The sequence below is a fragment of the Temnothorax longispinosus genome, chromosome 1, assembly GCF_030848805.1.
Source record: "Temnothorax longispinosus isolate EJ_2023e chromosome 1, Tlon_JGU_v1, whole genome shotgun sequence".
Classification (NCBI taxonomy): domain Eukaryota; kingdom Metazoa; phylum Arthropoda; class Insecta; order Hymenoptera; family Formicidae; genus Temnothorax; species Temnothorax longispinosus.
Window position 1 is genome coordinate 27456148 of NC_092358.1, and position 14159 is coordinate 27470306.

The 14159-nt window shown below is 36.2% G+C and overlaps 1 protein-coding gene across 1 annotated transcript; it reads right to left on the bottom strand.

Annotated features, from left to right (window-relative positions):
* On the bottom strand, nucleotides 1-10032 carry LOC139822421 (G-protein coupled receptor Mth2). The gene is made up of 9 exons (XM_071794104.1): nucleotides 7893-10032; nucleotides 6396-6746; nucleotides 5764-6064; nucleotides 5367-5595; nucleotides 4513-4733; nucleotides 4347-4425; nucleotides 2867-3048; nucleotides 1933-2116; nucleotides 1-1336 (listed from the first exon to the last, which is right to left on the bottom strand). The coding sequence occupies exons 1-9, from the start codon at nucleotides 8160-8162 to the stop codon at nucleotides 997-999; spliced, it is 2157 nt and encodes a 718-aa protein (XP_071650205.1). The 5' UTR covers nucleotides 8163-10032; the 3' UTR covers nucleotides 1-996.
* Between the last annotated feature and the right edge of the window lie 4127 nt (nucleotides 10033-14159).

Consider the following 14159-nt stretch of genomic DNA (forward strand, 5'->3'; position numbering starts at 1 on the left):
CATTATTGTAATATTCACACTCGAGAAGATATTGAAACGTGTTTTAAAATTTCTGAGAAGAAAAATTTAACGTTTTAATAATTTATAATGTTATTTGATTTGTCTATCGTTAAGTTTATAAAAGCAGCTCGGTCTGAAGAATATCTCTTAAAATGCATTACGTAAAGTCAACAAATCTCCTGCATTCGTATCAAAGTATTTTCTTAACATAAATATACAAGCGCAAAAGTACATCAGGAACTATTCTATGTTTAAACAATAACACTTTAGTCACTTTATATACATACGTTTTTCAACTTTACTTACCGTAAAGTCATGCCTAACTTATGCGTCATACGCGTGTAGTAACATGCAAAGATGTTCATAATTTGTGGCGATTAAAGTTAATCTAACCTTTGGTATCTTTAGTGACATTTTCTGGCGTAATTGGTGCAAGATAAATGTAACATTCGTAAAAGTTCGGCGATATAGAACCTTATCATTTTCAGAAATTCTTAGCAGATATTTCTGAGAGCCAAGAATGGCAATAATTATGAATAGGTCCACTACCGAAATACGGATTAATATAAAAGGAAACTTAATACTATCGCGTGTTTTACATCAAGCTCTATTCATATCCGTATTTGCGTGCCGCTAAATTATTCAATTAAATAAAATTATTCTTCCTGTCAGTTGTCAACCCACCTGTTATCAAGAGAATAATAAAATCATGCCAGAGCTTGCAAATAAATCTTGTTTGGAATATAATTCATAACGATGAGCAAAGGTTATTACGTATCTCGTTATTACGTTATTAATTACTTTATTATATAAAATATGCTAACTATTGAATACAGTTTACTTAATAAAATATTGGACAGGACAGGAAGATTTTTATTTATTCTAGCTGACAGGAGTATAAGATAATCACAAATTGGACGCGACTCGAACACGCGAGAATATATGCAAAGAGAAAGACATAAGTTATTCATTCTAAATAGCCTCTCAATTTTTACCTTATGGCGTCGAACTAATTGCGAACGTAGTCGTTAACGTACTGCTACTCGCGCTTTTCCTGACTCTATAAGGATCGTGCAAAGTCGTGGTCGCGTTGCACGTCGGTTTCTTTGGGTTCGCATTCAATCCCAATCGTCTGCGAAGCGCTTGATACACGCGACTCTTCAAGACGAAGAGAATGAAAATCAGCAGACCTTGAAGGCAATTGAAGACGTCGCTGGTGTAGAAGAACACGTGATGCCACTGCTCGTAGTCTACATATTTTATCAGGAAGAACGATACCACCTCGCAAATCCAGGACATCCCCATGACGATGAACAGTTTGACGTTCATGACAAATCTATCGGAAAGTTATAGATAAAATCCTTTTTTTTTTCGTAAAATAGAATTTAACATAAAAATATTAATGAAGAATATAGATAAAGCAGTGATCAAGTTTGAGAAAAATCCTAGCTATATTTCTAATTCCTTGAATTTGCTGATACAAAAAAAAACACACAAGAAAATTCATTGGAAATTAGTAGAGATGAAGTTCTTATCGTTAGTATGTAACTGGACCGAGCTATATTGATCGTATTTAAAAAGTATAGCCGGCTAACTAACCGACTCCTTATAACCGAAGTCCATACATAAACTAAACGCGCTCATGAATACGCACGATTTTATTATCGCATTTCTCGTTTCAGTTTTAAATAGAAAGTGATTTTCATGTGTTTGCGTAGGTTGAATGATTTCGAGGAAGGACGCTCCAACGAAGGCGATAAAATCGACGTCGAAAATTCCAAAATGACGCGCTGGCTCGAAATTTACGCGCGCCAACCGCAAGTTTATTGCCAAAGTATCTTTTTTCGTTTAAAATTATCTTTGAAAACGAAAAGAAAATCGAAAAACGAAAAAAAATCCTTGTTTTTGCTGAGCTGACGCGTAAACACTCACCTTCTCCTGTCGGAACGAAATCGCTTGTTTCTGGGATCCATGGGGTCCGTAGTTACCCTTTTTATTTCCGCTTTCACCTTGTTACAATGCGTAGACGTGAGAATAAAAAATATTACGTTGGATATCAACATAATCGTCACCGGTCCAATGAAGAAAGTTAATTCTCCGTACGAATTCCGTCTTTCTGTAACATTTGATTCAAATATTAAAAAAAAAAAACATTTAATTGAAATATTTAAAATGTGTCACGCTATACGCGAAGAAAATTGTAACGTAAAAATAAAAGTGTTGTTTTTCCCTGAATTTGTATCATTTAATTAATTTAATTGTTTTATTAATACTTTTAAAACCAATTTTACGCGCTTTATTGTACAGCAGATATAAGAGACTGAATTAAAAAATGTAATTCAGTAATAGTCTTAGGCTCCAGTGACTTTACTTTCACTTTGAATCGTAAAGACTGTTTGTTGAGAATTTTTCTTATTTGACCGTTATCGAGGGCAATTACTGACGATATTAAATGATACTTATTACGCGGGCAGTTAGTTTAATTGCATTTTATATATCGAGGAGCAATGATGCTTGAATTTGCTCTAGCACGATCAATACGGTTGCTCGAGAAAGTTTTTAATTATCGGATAATTGCGGCACGACGATAGAAAGAAAACTTTACGTTTGCCTTCTTCTCAATACGGTCAACTTTGAATGCCAAATGAATTTTCTGACTGCAATTCATCTTGTACCAATTCTCAACTTCATCTATTTCCAATGTATAAATTATAATAGCAAGGAGGCACGGAGAAATAACCAACGGCTCCGCCAAGTCCTTCATTATCCGAGAAGTCGATAATCCTTCCAAGAATTCCGTAATTAGCGTTGACAAATTTGCATTACATCATCTCAGACAACAGTTATCGGGTTGTAAGTGACTCACGTGTAAACCAACAGCCACTATTGCCAATATTGGGCTGCAGATAGTCCGGCAGGATATCCGTGCTGTCGGCAACGATGGCGAGGATTGACACCAGGAAGGAGAGGCCCCACGCATATAAACAGTATAACAGAAATCTTTTCCTATGCTCGGCGGCCTTCGTAAACGTACTGCCGCGCAAAACTCTGCGGGAGAAGATAAACTATCATTACCTTATTTATTAAGATCGAGAATTGACAAATTGCGACGCATATTGTTGAAAGTGACGTGATCAGCGATGTACATCGGAGAACATGTTAATCTATAAAAATTCCGATATCCATTCCAAGTGTGCTTTTAATATTAATCGAAAGACGAACGAGGAAAATTAAAATTGACGATGAGACACACGCGAGTGACACTTAAACGTTAAAAAGAATCGAGACAGACAATCCGATTCATCAAGATAAATTTGTTTTTAATTCGAGGAAGTCAATTTGGGGGCCAGCTGTAAAATTCCATGAATGCCGCATGAATATCACATTATTTACTTTTCGATCCGCGGGGAATGAACGTCGTGAAAAAAAAAATACGTAAGAAGCGGACTCGTGGAAATTCCCGATTGAAAGAACGCCAAGTTAGTCAGCATTAAGACATACCGCGCCGGGCAATGAGCATCGTCGCCACGCGATGTGTGGGAATCTATTTTCTCCGTATATTTACAAATCCCGCCCAGCTAGAATAGCGCCTTGAACACACAAACGTTCGTAACCGGCGAGAAACGACAGACGAGATACGTCCAGTTCCGATCGAGCAATCGTCAGGTTGCTCTTGGATAGGGCACAATATGTCCCGAAGTTATTTCTTTCTTTAATAAAAATTCGCGGGGATTTGTTCTCGATGTGATTTATTTTCTCAAGATATTATGTTGATACTTGTACTTCGTTGAGGCTTCCTCGATATTACAACGTTAATCTGCTAAAAAAACCGCGAATTAAAAATATTCAATAAAAAGTAATTTCTTTTTCTGGAAGTTACAGATTCCTCGATTTAAACTGCCCGTAAACTGAACTTTCCCGCGTGTTATGTATATTAGTATCGGCGCTATATAAAACGCGTTGAGTCATTTCAGTGTTTAATGTTTGGCAGTGTATATTTCTTTTACGTGCCGATGTACGTAGAACACAATGAATTCATGGAGAGGCGTATAGGAACGCTTACAATGATCGGAGGGTTAATGAGAACGACACGAGACATGTCGGTGAAACATTCTATGGAAGGTCAATTGAGACAATTGAGATAAAGTCGAGATAATCATCGGATAAATGAGAAAATGCTATTTTGCGCGATGGCAAACCTCATAAGATTATCAAAAAGAATCGACGAATTCATTGAGTAATCATCAAAGAGAGACGACTATCGATTTTCTGCCCGGGAAAATTATTGCGCCGCATTTACCCAATGTCCTCGACTGTCCCACTTGATCCGATCGCGTATGACTTACCCAAAGGTCCACCATATGTCGAAGCACATGACGTTAAGCCAGGAAAACGCCGATAGAAAAGAAAAAAGCGCGGTGTAAGCTGGAAAAACACGTTTTTTTGTTTCGTTTTCTTAACGTCGTTCGTATACGAAGATTTCCTAAGCACGTTCGCGTATACGTAACAAACCTAAGGCTTTGCACGTCGTCGTACTTCGTTCCTCGGTCTCGTCACCGGGCGTGATCCAAGTGATGATGGGCAAGCAGGTGAAGGCCAGAAGGAGGCTGCTTACGTGGCACATGAGCGTTTTCCCGTGAAGATTCTGCAGACTCGGCAGGCACACGTACACCAGCAGGGTCATCAGCAGGAAGGCGCAGCTGGTGATCTGCAGGGCGGTGTTCATCCGGAACCTGTCAGCGCCGCAGCGAGAAATGCATTTCGCCTTTCGTATTTCGCAGAAGGTGTTGTACACGATGCGCGACACTTTTATCCGACGCTCGTAAGATTGACCCCGTCCCGACGTTATTTTCATCAATTTCATAGACATTGATAAACGCTTCCCTTTGCGCCGCGTTATACCAGGCGAAATGTTTTACATTGTTTACAACCCTCCCGAATATCGGGCATCGTCTATTGTGCGGTGAGCGCCGGTATGCCACGTTTGTTTATCTTCGCGAAGTTTAAACAAATCAAGCCTGCCGAGTTTCGCCAAATTTGACAGAATTTGCGGTGGGAGAGATGGGAGCCTGAATGCATACAGAGATGCTCTAGCACAGGTACATCAATAGAAATCCAATGCAACGCGTTCGCTACTTTAATTCCTAGAAACTCAAACACGAACTTGTATTTTTCTGAAAAAACTTTCGCGATATTACAAAGCGTTTCGGCAATATTCAACGCGATATCTTTGTTCGGTTACAAGTACCAAAATAACATGATTAAAGTGAAGCTGAATATAAGTTAGCAAAAGGTACATGAATGTAATTATTATACAGTTATCGAGTAATATATTTTACAATTGAAGAAAAATAGAAATAGTGTACCTTACTGAGACCTCCTTTAGTGCTGGACTGTCGAAACATATGAATAAGTGGAAGTTGTGATCGAATTCCGATTTGTTGTAAAAGATGTCCATGCAATAGTTGTTCTGGTCGTAGAACGCATAATCTTCAACAAAAACGTGTCCCTCTGACGTCAGCAACCATTCTTCTTCTCTTGGATCCGTGGGGTACATGCCGTATTTACACGGCTTCCCAATCAAGACTCCGTAGTCTAAGCAATTAAAGGGGAAACTTATTAACTCCGTTTCTCCGTGCATATAGGATTGCCGTCGACAACTTGTTGCAATTGTTATTTATTTATCAATGGATTTTAAATAAAAGATTAAAGTTCTTTCTTAGAAAGCAATAAGGAGCGTTAAAATATCTCATTAAGAAGAACCTCTGGTCGTGTCGAAGGCGGACGATTTCGTTTGATTAACAGCATTTGCGAGGGCCACGTGAAACTCGGTCGGTTCGTCGGGTACAGCGAGTTTATTACATCCCTGGGCGTAAAAAAACTCGTTTTCGGCACAGCACTTTCTAATACAGGCGTTCCCATCACAGAATTCCGGGTCTCTGCAGACACGCGCTACCAATGTTCGATCCGATTCAGAATCCGGCGTCATGTCGAGGCAAGCGTTATCCTCGGTAACCGAAAGTTCCTCTTTGACGAAGCTATTCTTGAACGTTGGAACCATCACCTGTCGAGTAATTCGATTCATCTGACGTTGTTTTAATTCACCCCGTCCAGAAGGTAACTAAAGTATTGCTTTTGTATATTATTTTATAATTAATTATTGTCAAATCTATGAAAAGAAGACAATTAATTAATTTCCAGTGAATTATGCTTTAATAGAAATTTTATTTATAATCACAAAAATTGAAAATTAATCTTAGTTTCGCTTATTTTATAATTATTCACTGTTACCCATTTGACAAATTTAAATTAGATACTCAAAATAATAATTTATGGATGAAAGGATATTTAACCGTAAGAAATCATCTTAGAAGTTTCAATTTTGCCTTGCTCACCGTATATGTACCGTTCCGCAAGAAGACATCGTTTTCGTCAATCTCATAGTCAACGATCGGCCCTTTGCACGTGGGCGGACCTTCGGTAGCTATCGTCACAAGATCTGCGTCATCCGACCCATTTCTCAAAAACGCTACGAGACTCTCTGATTCACTTAATCGGGACACGCAAGCTTTCGTGCGGCTGTCGAATATCATATCGCGGGGGCAACATTTTCTGACGTATGCGAGCTGCGGAAAGGATGCGTTAATCGCTTTCACCCGTCGGTCTTTGTTCGACCGACAATGAACGACTATTACGGTGCTCTCTCCATTTACTTGGTCGTGAAGTATCTCGAGGCAAGCCGGCACCTACAAACAGTTTATCAAATTGATAAACAGGGGCTATTTTTTTTTTTTTAACGACGCTGTACAACTTGCCACTTGACATAATCAATTATATAATTGGGACAGTATACTCCGATTGTATCACGCGGCGAAAATAGCTATCATAAAAATACCATTGAGCGAAACTCTAAAGTGTGGAAGTATGTTATTTTTTTTAAATTCTAAACGATGTAATTGGATACGTAAATCAAGGAAGCTTTTGATCATTTTCCTATCTATTTTTGAAGAAAACTGAACGTTTAACACGAAATCTTTTTATTATTTAAATTTCTTCTACTTTCTCAAACAAATAAAAATTTACGTAAATGTATTTCTACTTATATTTATTTACTGTTATAATTTTCATTACATTATTACAGCTTTGAGAAAAAATGCGACGCACCCAAATATACTCGCGCAAATTAAAGGAGTGGTTAATATTTGAGGGAGTGGTTGGTAAAGATTAAGAATTAGCGAAACAAAAGGAATTAGTACAATTTACATAATTAATTTACATAATTAGATAAAAAGTACTATTTAATTATAAAAGACCGTATTTTCTGCTCTATCATAAATTTTTGTTATACATTCTACTAGAAACGTAGTGTTTTTCTTTTTACTCGATCCTTTATTGAAGACTCTGGCAATTTTCTCGTTAAGTACCAAGATATCGCGGTCCTTTATCTTAACGATAAAAATGAAGGAGATCAAAGAAGAATTAAAGACAAATGAGAAGTATTACTTTATTGAAAGAGAGATTGTATTTTCTGTTTTATGTATGTTATAATAAGTTTTTATTTTATGTTCTTATTAGAAACACATTTTCTTTCTACCTTTTTATTGAAGACACTTGACTTCTACCTCGTCAAGCGTCAAAATATCGTGGTCTTTTATCTTAAAAGTAAAAATAAAAAATAATACAAAATTTAACAAAATAAAGCGTTAATTTACTGAAAAAATTGTATTTTTTGCTTTATCGAGTTTTCTGTCATACATTTTTATTAGAAATCATCCTATTAGAAAGCGCTTTCCTTTCTATTTCCTCATCGAAGACGTCTTCTATCTCGTCAAGTACCAAGACATCGCGGTTATAGATAAAAAAGATTAATTCAATCATCACTCTCAATTTACCTCTAAGAAATTGTTGGAATCGAGATCGCCGAACGACGTTGTCACAAGATCTTCGGGTTCGTCGCACTGAGGAATTCCTTGGTGCTTCACGGTGGTGTTCCATTGGTGAACGTAAAGCTCTATCACGTTTCTCGGTTTTGAAACGCACTCTACGGTGGAATAGCCCGAGAAGATCTCTCCTGGCGGGCAACATTTCGCCAGGTGCGATTCCGACGACACTCCTGTCGAGGATAACACTAGACCGAGCAAAACTAACTTTGTCGTGGACATTGTGACGTAAAATATAATTACTCGTTTATCCAACGCAAACGATCTCTCCTTATTATTATCCCTTCTCCGGACATCGCTTTACGTTACGTTCCAAATTGCTACTCCTCGATTCGTCACTTCCGTCACCTTGCAGCTATATATTTCAAAGCTGCGGCTCTATTTTTATTTTATACTTGCGTCTCTTTTTTTTCTCTGTATATTTTATTTCAGTTTCTGTAAAAATAGAATTCACGTGTCGCCGATTAACACGTGCGATCGTCGGTTTTTTTTCCCTTCTTCAGAAAGAACCTCTTCTTGGAAAGACTTTCCCTTCTGCTCTCAGATTATTTTAAATCGTATTTAAACCAGTTGCAGTTCCTTTAAGTGATTAAATCCGTCTTATGAAGGTTTGAAAGTTTCACGACACAATTAAATAAATACTTGCTTGCACTTGTTTCCACTTCTTCGTTCGACTTGTATCTCGACTTTTCCTTTGTCTTAAGTTGCGTTTACGCCAGCTGATTCAAGTTCGGACAGTTGGCGTCCATATGAATGCTATTAAACACACGGGAAGAACGGAAATAGTTGCTATCCATTTAATGACAGCTTGAATTATTACCCTTCTGTTTGTGAATCAGCCTGTGTAGGAATTTACACTGTTACTGTTTTAAGTAAGTTTATACAATGTTGATCAAATTATAATTGCACGTGATTATTAAATTTTTAAAATTAAGGTTTATTTATTTCTTCAAGATTTATTTATTTCTTTAAAATGAAGAGATCGTCAGTGTTTATAAATTATAACACTTTTATTAGTCGAATCTTCGTGTATTGTATATTTCTCTTCTTAAATCCACTTATTTCGTTAATCTGCGGAAAATCTATATAAAAAAGAATCTATTTATCGCAGTAAAAAAACGAGCAGTTCTTAATCAAATCACTTATTCGCACTTAATTAAAAAGTTGCAATCTCGCTCGTCCGATTCTCTCTTTATTCACCGATCATTTTGTCTTTCACGAGTGAAGTTAAACGAAGAGTCGCTCGTGCACTCCCTCATCCGTGCGCTTGATCAAATTATCGTGTTGTCACTGCAAATAATCAAGGACACTCCCGTTCGATCAATTTTACAGCATTGCGAGACCCTGTTCGAATAAGGTACGTCGCTATCTTAACGTGATTATCCTTCGGCATTCGCATCTCGCATCGTTTCGCGCGAGGCAGCGTGCGGCGAACGCGAACGCGCGGCTGAAACTGCCGTTATTCACACGCGCTGTTCGGCGCGACGCGGCCGAACAGATCAGCGCGAAAAAGCGAGAAGAGAGACGCTTCAGCTGTAACGTTTAGACATAACACCGGATGCACCGAGAAACGCCCGCGTGAAGAAGATAATACCACTTCCACGAGCGGTCTCTCTTCCTCTTTTATTCGCGCCTCTTCTTCTTGTTCTATACTCTCTCTCTCTCTTTTTTCATTCCTTCTCTTTTTGGTCATCTCGTTCATTTACTCACTTACACATATAGAGTCTCCCTCCATTTTTCATTTCTTTTTTCCTTTACGGTACCCTACTACTACTACTACTACTATTTATTTTTTTTTTTTTAAGGATTCCTCAGATTCCTCGAGTTTCCACTTGTCGTCTGTCTACTTAGCGTGCCCTCGGAAAGATCTTGGACCATTATATAGCTTGAGAGATTTCCTGAGATTCCTTCGACGTTGTCTCGACAAAATGTTTCTATTTTATGTTCCGCCGTGAAATATTTGTGACATTTTTGATAACTGTTATTATTTTCAAGATGCTTTTAACGATGAACTATTGTTTCTTTCTCGTGGATGTAATAAATAAATGATAACGTTACTCCAGTATGTCTAAAATATACCGTACTTAACATTAAAAAATTTGTAACAATAAATGGAAACAATTATAAAGACAAAATGTCAAATAAAAAGAAGAAATTTAGAAGACACAAAATTGTTTAAATTTAATTGAAAAACAAATTATCTTTCCAATATATCTTCTTCTAAATGAAATATCGATATATAATTAAGTTTTTAATGTTTCTGTTGTTCTTAAAACAGAAAAGAATTTACTATCATATAAAAATTTATCCTAATTTATTCTAACATTTCATAAAGAATTAAATTAATTATTACTTTAATTAGAAGACTTAAAGTAAAGGCAGCTAAGAAAAAATGTAAAATCTCTTGAATCTCTGATTCCTGATATTTCAAGCATAATATATTTATATAATTCCACACAATAAGAATTCTTCTAGCAATAATTTTAATTTTCACTTTTTAATAAAAATAATTTATAGCAAAGGTCTGGCCGAATGCCGAATTTCTAGTAAAAAGTTTAAGAAATTGATATAGCTTTTCTGTTGTCGATCAAACTCCAATTTTTAATTTATTCAACGATATATTATAACTTATCAGATAATATCTGCTGTATTGTTGTATTTCGTTAACATAGACAGAATTATTAATGTTTTGTCTGATACATAAAAAGCGATGTAATTAATCTCCATTCTATCCATTCACAACAAAATAACAGGTATTTAATTCCAGCAATTATCCGAATCATATTAAACAATTACAAAGCATTTAGTAAAAGCTGCTTTTTTTTATTAAACACAGCATTGTCATAGGATACATCATGTTATTGTCAAATGAGATTTTTTCATCCATAATAATTTAAGCATCAAAATATACGCCGTCAAGAATAATATCTAACATGGGCAATGATTATTTTAGTCGAAGCTTATATTTAAGACCGTTTTTAGTATAATCTTAAGATGTTATGAACCAATCACAGAGCCGTATTAGCATCTTAAGACATTACCTAAGACGATCTTGAAACAAAAACGGATTATGAATATTGATCAATAGACGGAGAGTAAGGCTGATATTTCATATGTACGACAAATTTTTTAAGTACGTTAATTGGCTACAAAATAGAGAAGTTCTTGAGTTTCTAGAAATCCTCCGCATCTTATTATAGCCAATCAATACGTTTAAAAAATTTGTCGTACGGCAAATGAAATATTACCCTAAGCCTGCGGGGGTACATAGGCCTGTTCTTTTTACCTGAACTTCTTGCACGATTCATATTTTATCTTTTTCTTTTCACGTTGGAGAGAAAAAGAGAAAAGATGAACTGTGGAAGAGGTTCAGGTAACGAGAACAGACCTAATGACAACGCGGAGAAAATAACAGGCGAACTCAACGTGATGTGAATCTTTTAAATACAAATACAATTAAAATGCTTACCACTATATTTTAATTATAGAAATCCTATAGAAGACTTCTTGAATTTTAATAATTTTCTCAGATTGTATATGCTACGTTTAAATTTTATATATATATATATATATATATATATTTTTTTGTATAGTAATTAAGGTGCAGCAATTTAGAGGACACAAATAAATATTGGCTGGACGAAGAAGATACGAAGTGTAGATTCTACAAGACAGGTAGGGACAACTTAGAGCATTATAAAGCGAGTGCAATATCACAAGTATGTGGTTTGAGAATCTAGGTAGGAATAACAAAGAAATATTATAGTGAACATATGCGATGACAAATTTAGAATGGAAAAGGGAAAGGTGTTAAATAGATTATGAAAAAGGAGAGAGGAATGCTATAAAAAAGATAGGATAAAGGAAAAGAAAAAAGAGAAAGAGATAAGTTAGGAAGGAGCGTGAGTAGGGACATTAATGTAAACAGCTTTAGAGCGGTTGTAAATAACAATGTATCGCGGCGGGTATGTAAAGAAGAAAGATGGATGATGTGTGGATGGATGTGTGTTTTAAGTAAGAATTGTAAACCAAGTCCTTTCTTGGCGTATAGTTGAAATAAAGACGTATATTTTATTTTTTTTTTAATACACCTGTGGTAGAGGCAAGGAAAATGATATTAATTGCCTAGTTGTAGACATTGTATTTTTTTCGAGATAGTGAGAATTCATATGTCTCAGACTTACGGGTATGTATAAGAAGTGGTCATATCAATACCGACGTAGGTATTTGTAAGTTGAATAATATTAGTTTTTGATTTTTATTTAGAGTTCAAATGGCACGTTGATAACAGCTTCTACTAAAATGATCAAATTACATGAGTCATTGGATTGGCTGTTCAAATACTGATCCAAATAATGAGACATCGTATATTTATAAAGTTTGCATCATGAGAATAAGACCTTTTCAGAGCATCAGGAGAGTAAGACGTTTTCAGAGCATCATGAGAGTAAGACATTTTCAGAGCAAAAAATCTTAATGGTCCTTATATTAGAAATTTAATATTTATCATTAAATTTTTATTCATTGAATTTTTTTAATCACCCATCCTTAATGATCGCAAAGAATAAAATTGATATAATTTTCCTGCTGTTTAAGGATAACTTCAATCAAACTCCGACTAATAATTTAATCAGGCATTATACCTTATCAGACAATATCTGCTGTATTTCATAACATAGAATTATTAAGTGTTGTCTGACACATGAAAAAGCAATGTAATTAATCCCTATTTTATCCATTTACGCAAAAAAATAACAGATATTTAGATTCATCAATCACGTATGTAATAATATTCCAGAATATTATTACTCTTAATTTTTCGAGAATACTATTCGTCATAGTGTGAGATGTAACACGATATATTTATCAAGAGGACCGCAATGGCATATCAGTTTCGCGTTCACGTTTTGATGATACATTATTATTACACTGTGTCGAGCCGCTCTATATATGTAATTCACCGGCACGGTCTCTTCGGCTATCACTTTTCTAAACAGAGATAACAGCGGGCCACCTGCATCTTTCGTCATTTATTCCGCGAAGTACGTCTTGGTCTATTATTTCATCTACCGTTGCTAAGGGCTCGTCATCCCTGGCGTGTTCTTTGTCTCGTGCGAGTATAAAAACCCACGGAACTTACGGCGCGTTGTCATTTGCCATTAGTTTGTCAAGAGTGAATCTGTTCATCGTCGATTGCTCGGTAATAATCAGTTCGGGCGCGGGTAGTCTGACACGGCGAGCGAGAGAGTGTCGATAGCGTGATTTAATTCATTCGGGCCCAGAGTTTCACAAGTGTCGGTTAACTTTTAACCTTTAGAGATTAACGCACTCTTCGTTTTTTTCTAACGTCCCCCTTAGAAAGAGATGAAGAGTGAAGTTAATCTAAGGTTAAAAGTTAACCGACACTTGTGAAACTGTGATGGGCCCTTAAGACGCCCGCGTTTTCAGTTTCGGTCAAAGTTCAGATGTGTTTCTAAATTAATTGCGTCGCTCTTTAATTCTGTTATTATTTTTCATTGTTCAAATAAAATTGTGTTACTTCAGTGTTTCGGTGTTAGAGTGGTCTCTCATCCACCCTCCCCCTTCCCACTCGCACGCGCGAGTTAACGCTTTATTACAATTGCTCTTACATTTAAATCCAACGAGAAACTAAAGGCAAGAATATGATTCATATTAAAGAATCACTTATCACATAAAGCGCTTACCCAGCTGCTTTTTCTGCTGAACGCGTAACTATAACGTATTGTTATGGGATACAATGATACATCATCATATTTTACGTGTGTGATTTATTTCATCCATAGTATAATATTTAAGCATGAAAATCATGCTATCGAACGAGAGTCACATCTGTAACATAGCGAATGATTATTTTATCTAATTTATAGCTCTGTTATCGGTTTCATATTTCCTGCAACGAGATATTCGGCCGAAAATGTAGACTATATAGTGGGATAATGGTAACGTTTCTCGCCCAGCTCGTCCTTGGCCCCGACCCTTTCACGCGCACGCGGCGTCTTTGATCTCAGTGCGGTAGATTTAGTTCGAGAAAAAAATAGAGATTGTGCGGGGCCCCAAATAAAAATTTCTTCCAAGAGTATATATCTGAGAACTTTTATTTTTCCCTTCTGCGTTCGCAACAATTAATCTACTAATAGCGATATTTATTTCCTCGCTTTACTCGTTTGACTCAATTCTCGACATTCTCAGCCGCTCGAT

Coding starts and splice junctions, on each gene's coding strand:
- LOC139822421 (XM_071794104.1), bottom strand. CDS start 8,162: ATGTCCACGACAAAGTTAGTTTTGCTCGGTCTAGTGTTATCCTCGACA. Junction 4,426..4,512: donor GACGACGTGCAAAGCCTTAG/GTTTGTTACGTA, acceptor GTGTTTTTCCAG/CTTACACCGCGCTTTTTTCT. Junction 1,337..1,932: donor TTTCGTTCCGACAGGAGAAG/GTGAGTGTTTAC, acceptor ACTTTCCGATAG/ATTTGTCATGAACGTCAAAC.